The sequence below is a fragment of the Benincasa hispida genome, chromosome 4 (genome assembly GCF_009727055.1).
Source record: "Benincasa hispida cultivar B227 chromosome 4, ASM972705v1, whole genome shotgun sequence".
Lineage (NCBI taxonomy): Eukaryota > Viridiplantae > Streptophyta > Magnoliopsida > Cucurbitales > Cucurbitaceae > Benincasa > Benincasa hispida.
The window spans coordinates 39315071-39332752 of record NC_052352.1 but is presented as its reverse complement, the minus strand read 5'-3'; the positions used below and the strand labels follow the sequence as shown (position 1 = coordinate 39332752).

At 30.4% G+C, this 17682-nt stretch overlaps 1 protein-coding gene and 1 long non-coding RNA gene across 4 annotated transcripts; one reads left to right on the top strand and one right to left on the bottom strand.

Annotated features, from left to right (window-relative positions):
- The first annotated feature begins 788 nt into the window (after positions 1–788).
- Positions 789–2672, top strand: LOC120076489. Its single transcript, XR_005481556.1, has 3 exons — positions 789–1208; positions 1301–1369; positions 1455–2672. It is a non-coding gene; the product is annotated as an uncharacterized LOC120076489 (long non-coding RNA).
- An 11332-nt stretch (positions 2673–14004) lies between these two features.
- LOC120076903 (cytokinin riboside 5'-monophosphate phosphoribohydrolase LOG1-like) lies at positions 14005–17203 on the bottom strand. Of its 3 annotated transcripts, XM_039030859.1 has the most exons (7): positions 16904–17202; positions 16737–16834; positions 16137–16167; positions 15752–15851; positions 15582–15652; positions 14898–15041; positions 14018–14260 (listed from the first exon to the last, which is right to left on the bottom strand). In XM_039030859.1, exons 1-7 carry the CDS (start codon positions 17036–17038, stop codon positions 14162–14164), a joined length of 678 nt encoding a protein of 225 aa, XP_038886787.1. In that variant the 5' UTR covers positions 17039–17202; the 3' UTR covers positions 14018–14161. The 3 variants fall into 3 exon arrangements, with proteins under 3 accessions (XP_038886788.1, XP_038886789.1, XP_038886787.1); XM_039030860.1 differs by lacking the exon at positions 16137–16167 and having other exon boundaries at positions 14005–14260; positions 16900–17203; XM_039030861.1 differs by lacking the exon at positions 16137–16167 and having other exon boundaries at positions 14005–14260; positions 16737–16823; positions 16904–17203.
- Positions 17204–17682: the final 479 nt, after the last annotated feature.

The window sequence follows — 17682 nt, the reverse complement described above, 5'->3', positions numbered from 1 at the left end:
AATTAAAATTTGGACATATTCCAAATTTTATCTCAAATATAAATCATCCAAATTTAGACTTTTATCCTCAAGTCAAATTAAATTGAGGATAAATTTCAATTTGATGTAAAATGCACATTTAGGCATCTTCCAAATTTTATATCAAATTCATCCAAATTTAGGTTCTTATCCCTATTTTCAAATCAAATTAGGGTAAAATCTCAAACTAAAATTTATTCCAGATTCCATTTAAACTTATGTACTAAATTCATAGTTTGATTGATACATCAATTGAGATCGAACATATATATTTGAATTTCGATTCCAACTTTATATTTTTCGAGATTTTTTCACCATATATGTACATAAATCTCGAAAAGGGGCATTTGTTGAATGAGAAATTTTGGACCAATCACAAATTGCCACGTCATTCACTAAATTAATGACGAAATTCTAAATCATCAAATTTTAGAAAAATTAGGAGTTAACATATGTCCCAAATTGAAGTTGAGACAAATTTCGATGATGTCACGTGGTTTCATCGTGACCGTTGAATTAGATAAGATTAATTTGACCCAATTTGATTGTAACTTCCTGGAATCTAGGTAAATTTAAATTAATTCATGAAATTATTCGTTTTCTTTTAATTCAAGGTAAAAGTTTAGGCAATTAAATAATTTTGTTGGTGGTTTGAATTTTATTTTTATGGGAAAAAGGAAATTGGGAGTTGTTACATTAATTTTTGTTTTGTTTTGTTTTTAAAAGAATTAGGGTTAAGGATTTGGTTATTTAAAGAGGGGACCTCAGAATGCGTGAAGTAAAGAAAAACCAAAAAGGGGAAAATCTTCTTCTTCCAGCCGCATGCACGCGAGATCCCTCCCCTCCAAATCTTCTTTTTCCAGCCGCGCAAGGAGCCCACCACCTAGCCATAGCCGTCGTCGACTACACACCTGAAGGCGTCGTCGGCCGTTCGACTCGCGTCCCAGGCCACGCCATCCTTCCACGTTCCGTTTTCATTCCACTGCAGGGTTCAGTCGCCGCCTAGCCGCCGCCTGCACAGGTTAGCGCCGCTTGCCGCTTGACCTCCGCCAACCGAGCCCTTGTTCCGTTCTCGTTCTTTCCGTCCGCCAGCCGTTGGTCTAAACCCAAGCGCCATGTGCCAGCTCTGACGCGGGCAGTTCTGGTTGTTGCCGGATCGTGGGTGGTTCCGCCAAACTTTCTGTTTGAGGGTAAGTTTCGGGTTTTTTTTTGATAGCTCATCGTCATTGGTTATTTTTGGGCCAAAGCTAGTTTACCCATGGAATTTTGTGGTTGGATTCAGGAACTTATGGTGGTGAAGGAAGTTTCAAGCAGAGTGAAGGTTCGTTTTGGGGCAGTTCAGTATCCTTAGGTAAGTGGATGCAGTTTCAATGCTTTTGTAGGTTGGCTTATGCTACTGTGTTTTGTGTCAAACTGTTGTGTTGTTGTGTGGCCAGGTTGGACTGCTCATTTGAAGTGTTGGGAGTTCATTCGAGTGTGTTGGGAGTTCATTTGAAGTGTTGTGTCAAACTGTTGTGTTACTAACGATTTGCCCTCGAACCTAAGCATGCGTACCACTGGTTCTAATTAGAATGTAATATCTTGATATGTCTGTATATGGGTTTATGTTAGTACCCACCGAGGTCACTACTTATGAAAGCGTGCCTTCGGGTTCGTCCATTATACCTATACCTATGATGCTGCTATGCCTTCGTGTGAAGGCTAACAGATCACTAAGTGGAATGTCTGGTCTAGAAGTTAGGCATTTTAGAAACCTATGATTTCTCCTTAAATTCATTTATCGATTTATTTAAATGTTATTTATTTTAAAGTTAGGTCAGGGATACCCCAATGAATCGTTTTGTTTTGTTCCTTATTCCGTTGAGTTTGTTTTGTTCCTTATTCCGTTGAGTTTGTTTTGTTCCTTAGTCCGTTGAGTTTGTTTTGTTCCTTAGTCCGTTGAGTTTGTTTTGTTCCTTAGTCCGTTGAGTTTGTTTTGTTCCTTATTCCGTTGAGTTTGTTTTGTTCCTTATTCCGTTGAGTTTGTTTTGTTCCTTATTCCGTTGAGTTTGTTTTGTTCCTTATGCTACCTAAATTTCGTTCGAGAAATGGATTGCCAAGCATGCCAAGCATATGCATGTATAAAGTATCGTCCTAGAAATATATTAGAAATTAGGGTTGTTACATTGATATTATTATTTGGATTAAAATCCAACTAAACCCAGAAATGGGCTGAATTTGATTCAATTGTCAAATCAGGCCCAAATTATGCCCAAGCCCACGAGGCCCACCAGAGGACTCTATAAATAGATGAGCGTCCTTCATTTGTGGGGTTAGTAATATTACATTCCAGAGAGCCTATAAAGAATTCACAAGACTCCTATAGACTCCGGCAGCTGCACACTCCTTGAAGACACAAGTCCCTTAAAAATACAAAGACTAAATACAAAGACTTTTCCAAGACTTTTATTTCAAGAACATACTACGTTTTGCTTCTTCAAGTCAAGCACACTCAGATCAAACCACAATATATCAAATCAACATCTACACCAACACAAACTCAAGTTCAACTCTACGAAATAAGTTTCTCTAGAAACCTCGTGTGAACAAGGTCAAAATAATATTTTGGTCCATATACTTTGAAAATTGTTTAATTTTAGTCTCTGCACTTTGGATTGTCCAACGATACTAGTTTATTATTGATTTTCGTAGATTCTTTTTTATTTAATAGCATTTTTACTACAAATTTTGAAAACATATTAACATATTCTATTTCTTTGCATGAAAATTATCATCATCATTCAATTAATTTCAATTAAGATTAACTTTGAGAGATTAAATTTAAGATTTATTGAAAGAATGGGAACAACTAAAAGTACAATTATTAAAATTGAAGAAACTTCAAAGTATGAGGACCAAAATAGTATTTTAATCTAAAAATAAATACTAAGGGATCTTTTAAAACTATTGCTAAAAACTGGGGACTAAAAGAGTATGTTTTAAAAACCGAATGATCAAATGCAGCTATTCTAAAACACTAAGGAGGTAAAAAGGTCTTTTAAAAATTCAGTGACCAAATGCACTTATTTTTCACACCGTAGTAAATTTGTTCGAAAGGAAAAAGAATATGACCTACAAAAGAAGAAACCTGTACATCAACCTAGATACTACCTTTAATGTTTAAGTTAGAGTGTAGAGTGTGGAAGCTAGAGAGTTAGTATGATTCAAGTTACCTTTATTTATGATCATATATTTATAGTAGGAGTTGACTAGGTGTTCTCCTATCTCCTTTAGGAATTCGATTATCTGATAACGTAATCCAATCCAATATTCTATAAGCTTATTGGACTGGGTGGACGTGAGTTGGGCTCCTTGGTTGATGGATGGGTTAGTCCAAAGGCCCAACACCCTTCACTTGGCCCAATCCATCTTGTCTTGTTCTCAATTCCATTTTCTTTTCCTTAATCTTTTATATTTCTTCGTTTAGTCCAAAATTTTTTTACCAAAATTCTTTTCATCTATTTCTATCAAAATATGGAATGAAACATTTTTAAAACAATTTTTTTTCCACGGATTTGATTGGCACAATCTAATTTTTTCTATATGAATTCAAAAGACTTGATAATTTTTTTTAAAAAAAATTAATTATTTCAACAAGAAATATTTGACTTAATTAACAATAAAACGAAAAAATAGTATAGAAATAATAATAATTGAAAAAACTCAACCACAAAACTTGCAAACTCAATGGATCGAGAGAATGAGGGTGAACAAAAAAAATTTGAGTAGAGATATGGAGCATTGATTATTATAGTTTGTGGGTTTATAATAGTCTGTGTAAAGGACAAACTATTTTATTCTGAATTATAATAATAGTTCGTATTTTAGGTGCAACCTATTTTAATCTAGATAGAAAATAGTAAATACTAAAGATGAATTTGAAATAACAATATAATAATTAGTGATAGGTTATAATAGTTGGAAGCACATACTATTATAATTTAGAGTCCCAAACATGGTGTGAGTTATAATAGTCCCTCCATCTAAATTGGTGACTCAAACACCTCTAGAAATGTAAAGATTGGACCTTAATTTTATGATCTTTCATCTACCAATAAGTTTCAAAACACATTTTTTTTCTTTTTTTCTTTTTTTTTTTTAAAGAAATGAGTCTATTTTCAGAATTGAAAACGCAAATGACCCATTTTTATCAATTTCCTAATAATTTTGCTATATTTAGAATTTGAATGAATGGTTAAGTTTTGGAACCATATAAGCAACACTATTAAGTTTTCACTTTTCAAAACTAATCTACCTTTTGAAAATTTGTTAAACTAGTTTTCTTTTTGTCCATATCTGACAAGATCGACTACAGAGATTTAGTTAAAATTTTAACTTTTTTAGCTTATTGATTGTTTTAGGCCATGAAATCTCAGACAATAATACCACTAGGATTCTACTAATTTTTCTAAATATTATATAATATTTCCAAATTTTATATCTTTTCAAATTTTCTCCGAATTCAATTATTTTTACCAAATTTTATATAAAAATTTTACATAATTTTTTAAGTCTTTATCCTAATTTTTGTTTCCATAATTATATGAATTTTCAAATGTCCAAATGGATTTACCAATTATGATTTTTTTAGGTGGATCTCAAGTGCAATGTGATTTTATATTTTGTAGAAGCTCATATTTTGAAAATAAAAAATTAAGATGTGGGAAAATATGAAGAATCTCGGTGTTAATCTGTCTAATATTTCACAAGCCTAAATATATAAAATCTTGGTGTTAATTTTGTGCGAGATATACCGAGATTCTGTATATCTCCCAAAACTTAATTTTTGGCAAATTTTGATATTTAGGTCAAAAGATTTGAAAAACTAGGTAAGATTTGATATAAAATTTGAAAAAATTGACAGAATATTGGTGTTAATTGTTTGAAATTTCACCAAGAAAGTCTAAAATAATCAATAATATAGAAAAAGTTAAATTTTTATGCAAATCTTGATAATCGATCTCAGGCTAGATGAACCGAAAAAATTATTGTAATAAGTTTTTTTAAAAAAATGCTAATTTTAAAAAATGAAAACTTGAGTAAGTTATTTGTGACAAATTTTCGAATAATTGATGCATGTGGACATTCCTAAAGACAAAATATATAACTATAATTGTTAGTTATACCTGAATTTTAGTGTCTGTATCACGTCCACTTTGAGTAAATTGAGGAAAGGACAGATCAAATCTATAACACCGGATCTGGTCTGTCCAAATACGAGCTTGATCGTTCATTTCACTCTTAAATTAAAATTCTTTTACAAACAGAAAAAAGAGGGGAAAAAAGACAACCACAAACTTGATAAAATTAACCATCAACTTTCCGTTTCATTCCTTTAAACTTTATGATCGTTTAATGAACTATGAAACATATAGTACGAAATTGATGATATTTCATAGAAATAGATATAACAATGTTTAGAGTATTAAGTGAGGAGTACATGAATGATTTCTTCATAGCATGAGACTTGTTGGATAATTCCCAAAAACAAAGCCTTAAGAATTTATATCCTTACCATCAAGATCAATATCATATCATTATGGTGATGGGTCGAGATTCTATTATCAATTGGTATTAGAGGCATGAAACCCAACTATGTATTTGAGAAAATCCTTAAATTTGGAACGAAGAAAATCAGTAAGCCTCATATTGTATTTTGTTTGGGCGTAGTCTTGTCATTTTTTCTATCTCGATAAGAGCAAACAAGTGCAATTTGTGTGCTCGTGCTCATGCTTTTATATTTGGATGTTAATATGAGATGAAAGAGATGTGCCTCAGGATAAAGAGTATGTAACTCGAGATGATCAATTGGATGTGCCTCGGGATTTGGAGCAAGTACTTTTGATTGAGAGTGGATAGATTTGTTCGGGAGGAGGTTCAAAGTGGTACTGTGTTGATGAGAGAATTTTGTGTGATTGTAACAATTTTTCACCTGATGGATTTCTTTATAGTGGGTCGTGGTTTTTCTCTAGATTTAGAGTTTTCCACGTAAATTCTTGTGTTTTCTTTTAATTTCTCAATTACTTTACTACTTGTTCCGTAGTGAGAGATTTTTTCCAACAAATAAAGTTTCATATTGACTAGAGAAGGAAGTGATCATGAGTATATAAGTGAGGATAATTATCTTCATTAGTATAAAACCAAGTGATACCAAAAGCAAAAAATTTTGAAGGTTTATAACCAAAGTAAACAATATCGTACCAAATATATAACATATCAACTATTATTTGAGGAGCAAGGAAATGAATTTCCTTAGGCTTAAAAGGACTAACAGGACCAAGAAAGGGGCCCATGGTTGGTAGTTGGTACTTTGATTTCATGGAAATTTGGCCCTCCTTATTTCCTCACCCTCCTTCAAACACATCCAAATGTTGTACTTTACAATTATTATATTCGTGATTTCCTATCCACTAAAATGTACGAGGATAGCCATAAGGCCTCAATACTATATGAAATCACAGTTTAGAAAAACATAATTGTCATCAATATGATAAAAACTATATCACAATCATAATATTAATCATTTATCTTAACAAGCATTTTAAATCACATTATGTAAAATCAAATATGTAGTAATAATTATAATTTAATGTCAAATATGTAATCTACAAATCGATATGAGCTTAGTTCAATTATGGTGAACTTACTTCTCAAAACATCGGAGGTTGAAATACCTCTTCCAAACTCAACAAAAGGAAGAAACAAGATGTAATATATTGTTAGTGTACAAGAATTATATTTATCGTTAATTTTTTTAGTTGAACAACACGTGAGTGAAGATTTAAATTATTTTTTTTTTGTCAAATGTAATGCTTTATCCAATTGAACTATGTTTAGATTGATATAACTAATTTTTAATACATGTCAAATATAACTTTGTTTGATGTTTTTTTAGAAAATCCAAGATGTTCAATTTTAGAAACCAAAGGCTTCTTCAATTCATTAATTATATGAATAGAAGGTCTAATTTGATTGACACTTGAAATAACTGGTTGGAAAATGAGTTTACAAAATAAGTTATTTTTAGATAAACACTTGAATATAAATTTAAGGAAAATTATTTTTGAGTGTTTAATTGGAATTCTTTCCAATTTTTAATGATATATATATGGAAATGATTAAAATACTCTCATACTACTTCAATTTCCTATATCCCTACTGTTGGAAACTACCACCGACGATCATCTCAGGCAACTATCAGTATCAAAAATATCGAATGACAACCTGATAACTTCTTAAAAGATCTATCATATACTCACTAATCTTGATAATTTAAGTTTTTTTACGTATTTAAATATTTATAGTTGTAGAAAATCATGCAAAAGCTATATTTCAGAGTGTTAAGGCGATTTGGGGTAAAATTGAAGTGTTTAGAAGCTCATTCGAATAATCGGGGCTCCAAGAATGTGAAATAACCAAAATACCCCTACCCAAGAGCATTGCAACGTTGGACAACACTCAAATCAACACTTAGAGACAGACGTGTCGAGTCGCAATGTTGTCAGACAAGTTTGAAAAGTAGTGTTACTTGACGCTGTGCATGAAGTGCAAGAGATTTCCTGACAGAGCTGCAATGCTCTCACAAGGAGTATAAGTTGATTCTTTCAATTTTAGGTCAAATATCTTGGACCTCCAACTCTTTTCCTCGATTCTCTCTTCCATTTTCTTAGTTTTTTAAGCTTTTTCTTTGATTTTTTTTTCTTGCAATCGAGTTGGACGATGAAGATATTAGCTTCCTATCCTTGTCTTAATATGAAAAGGTTCTCTAATTTCTAGTATTAGAGGTTTGGAAGAACAAAAAAATGTAATTTTGTGAGGATTGAGCTTAATTTTATATCTTTCTTGGTTGCAAGTACTTTTAGTATGTGTTTGAACTTCTTTAGCATGTGTTAATGATTAGATCGACACTCCAATTGTGAATGCATGACTAAGCACTATAACTTGATGCTTAATTTGTTATTGTTATGTTTCCAATTGCCTAGGAAGCAAGAAATGAATCATGGATATGTGTTTTTCCCAGCGTTTACTTTTGGGTACATAGGTGGTAAGGTTTTAAAATTAGAGAGAAAAATCAGTTAATTAATTGAGTGTTTCCTAGTAACTAGTTGTCACATTACTTCTCTAGATCTTAATATGAGTGTTTGACATACTAATCGTGAATATGTTTCATTCCTAATTAGTTTAAATCTTAGTTTATTTAGGACGCGAGTCCTAATTAATAAATTAGGATGATTAATTCAACGTTTTCGCGTTAAGTAAATCATATACATGTAATAGTTTGAAATAGAAATCCTATAATCAAAATTGTATTAGATGATTCCAATCCTCTATATAAACTTGATTTTTCAATGAGATTATGCCTTTATTCTTTTATTCTCTTGCATTTATTTTTTGCCTTTTATTTTCTTTGATAGCACCCTAAAGATGCCATCGCCCTTAGCTTAACTCGGGCTCGTCCGTGGAATTTTATTTGTTCATTTTGCTATTTTGTAGATATTGAGCAACTAAGAGGTACAACGAATATTTAAAGCTAAAATGAGACCTACCCGAACAAAATTGGAGTTCCATAACAATGAAGAAAAGTGTTCAAAATTACTAAAATGCTCCTGGGAGAGCATTACAACCCTCCATCCGAGTGTAGAGATACATTGGAAAGTAGTAGCGTGGAGTTGTGGGAGCATAACAATGCTCCCTTTACGCTGTCCCTCTAAGCTGAAAGGCAGTAGCATTAGCATCACCCACAGTGTAACGATGCTTGTGTTATGTTGGTGCCTTATGCTAAAGACTCGAGAGCACCTATTCTTAGAAGGTTGCAATGCTACATCGAGCATAGCTACACTATGTACTTTGATGGAAAAAACATGCACGTCTGGATGAGGCTAGCATTGCAATGCTCGACCTAGCGTTGTAACGCTACGACATGGATTATTTAAATTAACCTAGTTGCCACACTTGACACACATGATTTTGAGCAGATTTCTCCTTACACTTGACACATATGATTTTGAGCAGATTTCTCCCTACTTTTCTAATCATCTCCATATTTCTTCTTCTCCACTCAATTAAGACTTTTTTAGATCATTATTTTGTTGATTCAAGCATGTATCAAGGCTAAGATACTATTATCTAGCTCGAGATTTAAGATTTGTTACATCATGAGATTATGAAAATTTGTTGTCATATAATTTTAACTGTTTATTGAATTTTCTCCTTGCTCTTATTTAGTTGATTGATTGTGTTTGAGATAATCTGATAAATTGGTCAAACATGTTTAATTCACAGTTATAGGTTTATACCTAATCTGTAAATGTTAGGTTCTTAGATCGCCAAGTAACGAGAGTTAAGTTAGAGTTGCATATTGATTTGGCTTTTCCAATCGGATAGCATTATTCTATCTAACTTAGGAGAAATTTGTATCGAATACTTAATTAGGTTGTTCCTAATTATTTCATTTGTCTTAGTAATTGCCCTCGACCTTAATGCTAATTAGTTTGCATGTTAATGAGGCTTTCCCCCTAGGCTTAAGAATTAATTTGATTAATTTGACTTCTTTCTAACTTTTCTGAAGTGATTGGCTAAGTTAAAACCAATTAAATTGCAAGACATTTTTCTGATTGATCAATGACTGGGTAGCAAATTAGGAATAAATTTGATTTATCCCGAGCTAGACAACCTTGTTTAATTGATAGTTTTAATTTACCCAGCATCAAATTTGTGTTCAATCGTTACCGTCTTTAATCAAATTTATCACAATCGAAAGTAATTCATCAAACCCCTAGTTACCTACAACAAGTAATTTAATGGAAAAATTGACCGGTTGTTTGAGGGTCGACCCATCACTACCTTAATACTACGGAATTAGAGTAGGAAATGAAACAATTATTTGGTCGAATTGAAAGTCTCGACACCTTTTCGGTTTGCCATTCTCTTTCCACATAATCCTCCCGTTATTGCTTTAATTAAAAAATTCATGGGAACTATCCTAGGCTTTCTTGTGGTTTGACCCGGCCTTGTACTAATACTACTTAGTTTTTGTATTACCAAGTTGGTATTATCAATCTATTTGATCAATAGAAGACCTCAATAACATTCGATCCATCACCACTCCACCAACTATCAATTGGTTAAAACGTAATTTTTTAATATAAATTTGAAGTTATTAGTTTAATTGTATTTAATTGTTGTTTTTTATTGTCATTTTATTTTTGTACACAAGTATTTTTTGAATGTGTAGCAAACCTAACGTAAATTTGTGTATAAAAATACACAAATTTTCACGGACAATTAAACAAACACTACATATATCTTTGTGGTGATCATTTATTTCTAAAACTCTGACAACGAGGTTTAATTTCCGACATCTATTTCTTTGTATGAATAGTTATTCTTGATTATTTCAAGTTCAAGTTTAATTTCCAACACCTATTTCTTTTTTTAAGAAACTTTTTCCTGTGGCTTTTAATTCCTTGAAAAATTGATGGTCAATTTAAGCTATTTTTCTTAGCTGAAAATTTTGTGATCGATTTCAATTGTCTTTGAATAGTTAATTTTGGTCTCTTTTTATTAAATTAAATTTGAACGAGAAACACATTATTGGCTATCAATTTTTTTTAGTACAATAATTACGACATAGAGAATTGAACCTTACGACTTCTTGGATCAGAGTGCATATCAATACTATTAAATTAAGCTCACTTTGGCATCTATCAATTAGTTAAATTATTAAACTTGAAAGGATTTGTAAAGTTTTTAATTTATGGTTTCTTAATTAAATTAATGAATTTACTGGGAAAGCTAATAGAACATCTCAACACTCAAATGTCGCATCGTTTTCTGTTTCCTTATTTGGAGTTTTCTCCAAGTACTTTTCTCTTGATATTTCGAGAGACTCTTCTCTTGTCCATAAAATGAAGAATCCAAGGCATTTTCCTTCTTTCCCCAAAATCTCTCTTTATTTTTCTTAAAGGAACTTGGAATTGTGACTTTATTTTAGGTTGAAATACTATTTCTGTTTCGAGTTGGTCCAATTTTAATCCATATATTTTTAATTTTTTTTTTGTACTTTCAATAAATCTTAAATATATTCCATGAAGGATAGTTTATTGTGATTTTATTTAACCAATTTTGGTCAAAATATTAATTTTAAGGAATTATATCTAAGATTTATTGAAAGTATAAAAACTAAAGCTAAACAATTGAAAATATATGAACTAAAATTGAACAAATTTCAAGAAATATGAATCAAACTTGTATTTTAACGTGTATTTAGTAAGAGCTTAACAAAACTTTAGTGTGTAAAAAGTGTTAGAAATTTTGACCAATCACAAATCGTCATGACATTTTTTAAGTTTATGACGAAATTACAACTTATCAATTTGGGATTAATTAAAGTTGACATGTATCCCAAATTGAAAACATAAGTTAACAAATCTTGATAATGGCATGTGTTTTCATTGTGACATTGGATCAAATAAAATATTTTGGTCCAATTTGGTATTAGTATTTGGGTCTAAGTCCAATTGAACCTAAAAATAGACTTAATTTGGCCCAAAGGTCAACCAAGTCCAAGATCCAATTAATGAGACCCAATGACCAGGTCTATGAATCAACTAAGCCCAAACCCATAAAATTCATTGGAGAACCCTATAAATAAAAGAGTTCTCTTCATTTAAAGGTTCAGAAATTTTACACTAAAAGAACCTAGAGATAATTCTCTCAATTATCAGAAGACCTCCTAACTCTTAAAATTGAATACTAATCAAACATAACACGCTTCGTTTCCTAAGGTATTAGAGATCGAACTACATCCGCACAAAATCAACATAATTCAAGTTGAACTCTAGAAAACACATTTATATGAAAATGGGTGATTTATTGGGAAGGCCAATAATTTTCAATATTTATGCCATACAAACATTTATATGAAAAGGTGTATTGAACACAAATACTTCAAAATATGGGACCATTCTGAAAAGGTTTTAAAATTTATATGGAAGTGTATTTTAGTCAATAAAAAACTTCATCATCAAGATAAAAGAACTAAGGAGTAACAACATTTTTTCTTTCATGATATAGATGCCATATATAAGAAGAAAGATGGCATAAATATTGAAAATTAAATTAGAAAAACTATTTAATGATAAATTAGTAAAAAGAAATTAATGGGATTTAAATTTTGAAGTTATGGGTGACATAAGAGTCCAAATTATATACTTCCACAACCCACATCCCCTATCTAAAAATCTAAAAATGTAGATAATAAGGTAAAGGCCACATCTTTGAGTACGTGTATGTTAACATCACCTTAGGTTGTACAGTGGATATGGGCCTTTTGAATTCCCAATCCGTACAACCATTACGTCACTGCCCCCATCCCACAATGCCCATATTTCTCTTTCCTCCAATCAAATTTAATACTTTTATTGATTATTTCACACATCATTAATTTATTTTTTATTTACTTCCTAGATTCCACTAGCGGTGTTCATGAATTGGGTTGAAAACTTTTTAAATCCGATTCAATTGTTCGGATTGTAAATTTTTTCAACCCAAATAATTCTTATTTAAAAATGAACCAAACACAACCCAACCTAACCTAACCATACCATGAAATATTTGGGTTGGGTTGGTTCGGGTTAATCGGGTAATTTATTTAAAATTTTGTTCTAAAAAGAAACAAAACATAAATATGCAAAAATCTAATTTAGTTATTTTCATATATTGAATTAAGATTAACAATTCAATTTCAATTTATATAGTGAAAATTTCTTTCTAAAGTGTAAAAAAAACTATTTTTAAGAGTTGTTGAAAAATAAATTCTTCAAAAAATATTAGAATTAAATAAAATTAAAATCAATATATATATATAAATAATTTTTTTATAAGTAATAAAAAAACATATTTTTAAGTTAATAATAAATTCGGGTTGGTTTAGGTTATATTAAGTAAACCTATGAACCAACCCAATCCATAAAATTTTTATTTATTTGAACCCAACCCAACCCAAATGAGTTGATAACCCAACTTAAACCATACAGGTTGGGTTGGGTTGATCGGTTTTTTTTGGGTCATCGGGTTTTTTGAACACCTCTAAATTCCACTTAAACTTTAAAAGCTACAATTATGGCAAGCAATGAAGTGAGGTAGTATAGAAAATTTTCCATACTAATGTAGTACTAAAAATTTTCTCTATAATGATAATACTGAAGTGAATTTTAAGATTTATCTATCTTTATGCACTTCACTCCATTAAGAATTAAAACATTTTAAAAAATACATAAGAAAAATTTGTTGACAAATTATGATTGAACAATTTGAAAATAATAGTTTTTTTTTTTTTTAATAATCCTTTTAATTTTCTCAACACAATAATCTAAAAGCTTAGGCTCTATTTGTTAATTGTTTAGTTTTTATTTTTGAAAATTAAGTCTACAGACACTACTTCTACCTCTAAATTTCTTCATTTGTTATCTATTTTTTTACCAATGATTTAAAATATTTAGCCAAATTTTGATACTAAAAAAAGTAGCTTTTAAAAACATGTTTTTGTTTTTGGAATTTGGCTAATAATTCAACCATTGTTTTTAAGAAAGATGTAAATCACAGAAAGAAATGAAGAGAAAATATGCTTAATTTAAAAAAATCAAAATAAAAAAAAACGAAGATCCCATTTGGTAACCATTTTATTTTTAGTTTTTGAAAATTAAGCATATGTTCTTCTCATTTCTTATTATGATTTGTATCTTTTTAAGTATAATGATTGCATTCTTAGTCAAATTTAAAGAACAAACATAAATTTTTAAAAATTTCTTTTTAATTTAAAAAATTTAGTTTAGTTTTTTAAACAATTGGTAAAAATAGATAAAGAAATTTGAAGGTGAAAATAATGTTTCTTAATGTTATAAAACAAAAACTTAAAACCCAAATAATTACCCGATAGAATCGAAATGATTAGCAAACAAGTCTAAAAATTAAATTTATTATTTTCTAATTCTCTGTACAAATGCATATGGGTTTCAACAAATACCCACAAAAAAAAGGGGAAAAATTATAGAAAGATAGCAAAGTTGTTGGATTTTTGGTCATTGGGCAATGTTTTGAGGTTTCATCGGTAGAATTCTGTCTGCAAAGTGGCGTTTAGTTCCATCTGTTCGGCTTCCCAATTGGCCTTTGCCAACACGCCGTCGTGAACTGGCACATATTCCTGCCAATTCTATCTTATTAAATCACTACTAAATTGTCAAAAATCATTCTATCAAACTTCAAAATTAAAGGTTGATTTCCCATCCCATAAATATTGTAAAAAAATTCTATTAAACAATTTATGGAAGTTAATATAAAGATGAAAGACTGATAATCAATGTTAATTAGAGTCCAAATGGATACTTTTTTTTTATATTTTATTTAATGAAAAAAATATTTTAAATGATAAAACTGCTGAAAATATTTATAAATAATAATAAATAGACGACCACATTTTGTTGTATTTATAAATTTTTTGATTCATTTTTCTATATTTAGAAATAATTACAAAATAAATTTATAGATATTAGTTCTTTTCATTAGTGAATGTATTTTGTTACCTATATCCTAATATTTTAAAAAATAAAGTTAAATTTTAAAAACTAAAATAAGGAATTTTAAAGTTTTTTTTTTCCTTAAGAATTTGACTAGAAATTTGAATCTTCTCTTTAACCAGAGAAAAAAAAATAATAATTAAGAATTTTAAAAAACAGAAAACTAAAAATAAAATTGTTATGAAATAAAAAATTAGAAATTTGAATATAAAAATGGTAAATTACGACTTCATTTAGTAACTATTTAGTTTCTTGGTAGTTTACCTCGAGCTTCTGAACAAGCTCCTTAGCGTTGGGGGCAGAGACAATGATACTACGTTGAGATGGCATGATGAAGCCGTCATCTACAGCCTTGTCAATGAAGGAGAGAAGCGAATTGTAATAACCATGAACATTAAGCAAACCCACCTATACCATCATTATACTTCATTAGCCATATATCTTAGGCGGAGACAATAAAATATCGAATCTCAAACTTCAAAATTGATAATCAATTATGTCCATTCATGCATGTTCATAGATATAATGGTATAAAATTATTAACTGCAATTTTTCCAACCTTTTGAAATAAATGTGGGTAACTTTTTAAAGATTAATAATCAAAGAAAATAATTTTAAATGACAAAACTACTGAAAATATTTTCAAATAATAGCAAAATATCACAGTCTATCTGTAACATACCACAATAGACTACGATATGAATTTTGTTATATTTATAAATATTTTAGTTTATTTTTCTATATTTGAAAACAACTCAATTAAATGTATAACAACATTCTTAAAAAATTGCGAATATACCAAAATTTATCGGTGATATACTCTCATCAGACATCAACGATACAGTCTATTACTGATAGACTCTAAAAGCTGATCTAAACTTTGATATATTTGTAAATTCTTTTATATACTATATGATTGTTACATTTATAACTGCCTCTTAATCTTACTGGCTTGTCGTGGATGCCGAGCTGGGCCCAGGTTATGACTTCGAGGAGCTCTTCCAATGTTCCATATCCACCTGTTTGGTCGTCATAATAATAATAATATTATTATTATTATTATTATAAATTTATAAGTTAAAAATGTTTATGTTTAGAAGAGAGAGAGATAAAGAGACCTGGGAGGGCAATGAAACAGTCAGAATGGCGGGCCATTTCCGCTTTCCTCTGATGCATGTCGGCTACTGGTCGGACCTCCCCAACTGTTTCCCCAGTAATCTAATTCTCCAACACCATTTTAATTAATTAAATTATCAACATTATTAATATTAATATTAATATTATTATTATTTATTCATCTATTACTTCATATATCAAAATCTTATCCTATGTTTTTATATTTTCTTAATCTTAGTCTCACAACATTTTCTTTTTGTCGGATAATATGTGAAACTCTCAAATGATACCGTACACAGGTATTAACTCTGTTGTTTCAAAACTTTATCCTTCTAATATTATTTGAAATTTATTTCATATGTGTACAATAGTTGAGAGATTTCATACCTCTTTACGCATCAATGTTTTTGGGATAATTCTGTCAAATAAATTAATAACCCATCAAACATAAATTAAATTATATTAATTTAACATATATTAAGCAAGGTTACTAACCAAATTTTGGGACTTAATTTTAGAAGCACTTTTCTAATTTTGAGGGAAAGAAAGAAAAACTCTCCGACCCTCACAAATAAAATACTCTTTCTTTCCATAAAATATTTCCTATAGACATTTATCTTTTCAATAACTAAAAGATAAAAATGCAAAAAAATTGAAAGAAAGTAGAGAGATTATTGTTTTTGTTTTTGTATTTCAACCGAAAAAGTTGTGGAAGATAGATAATTTTTTTTTAAAAAAAAAATTGAATGCAACTATATGTATGGTTGAGAATCTCACATTGGAAAAACTAAGGGACTCACATTCTTTATAAGATAGATTAGTTAGTCCTTTCATTGTCAATTGGTTTTAAGATGAAACCCCATACTATCAAACATGGTAAAAATGATTTTTTAGAAAAAAAAGTTTCACCAAGGTATAAAAATGAGTACATGTGGATTAGGTGTAGGGAATATGGATGAGAGAGAGAGAAATGAACATAAAATTTACCCAATCACATGTCCACCTCCATTGTGAACTTCTCGAGAGACAAGTCCCATTAAGCCAATACTTCCTCCTCCATAAACAAGATCCAATCTTCTCGAAACCTAAAACAAAGAATTAGAAAAACCACACATAAAAATTTACTCAACAAAAAGAGTATGGGAAGTACCTACCAATTCTCCGGCAAGTTCGACGGCGGCTTCCCGGTAGCAATTTCTCTTGCCAGCGCTACTTCCACAAAAAACACAGACCCTTTTGAACCTTGAAACTAGGGGAGGTTTGTGTTTATTCTCCCTATCATCACCCATAATAAAATTAACGAAACTATTTGTTTTCCTTGTTTGGTAAGACAATATAACACGACACAGAAACAAGAGTATATTGAAGGAGAGAATAATATAATAAATTTAGTATCTTAAGGTTGGAAAGAGAGAGAGAGATCAGAAGGGGAAAGGGATACCAAAAGAAGGAATAGCCAAAGAAAGGCATATATAGAAGAGGAAAGAAAAAAAAAGAAATGAAAAAGAAAGGGTAAGGCAAAGGCAAAGGCAAAGGCAAAGGCAAAGGGCAGTCAATTGAGTCACTTTCTGAAATCATGTTGGGCCACGTGCACGGTGCACTTATATTCTCTTTTTAGTTGCTTCATGATCCATTTCGCCGACAGGATTCAATTCTCTACCTGCTGCTCTAATGTTTCTTTGCCTGCATCACCATCCCTTCTCCAATCTCATTCTAAATGGTTCTATATCTTTTCTTTTTCCTTCCGACCTTTGATTTGAAGTTTCAACTAAACTTTTAATTGACACGTACAACTTCTCTTAAAATTAAAGGTTCAAATTCTTATACCTTATCTATTATGTTGGAGTGCAAATCTATCAAGCCACTTTCTCTCTCTCGAGGTCCCTTTGGTTTGAAGACTTTGTTCGCGCCGGTATGCATGAGAACTTGAATC

Coding starts and splice junctions, on each gene's coding strand:
- LOC120076903 (XM_039030859.1), bottom strand. CDS start 17,038: ATGGGTGATGATAGGGAGAATAAACACAAACCTCCCCTAGTTTCAAGG. Junction 16,168..16,736: donor GGAGGTGGACATGTGATTGG/GTAAATTTTATG, acceptor TTTATTTGACAG/AATTATCCCAAAAACATTGA. Junction 14,261..14,897: donor AGCTTGTTCAGAAGCTCGAG/GTAAACTACCAA, acceptor TAGAATTGGCAG/GAATATGTGCCAGTTCACGA.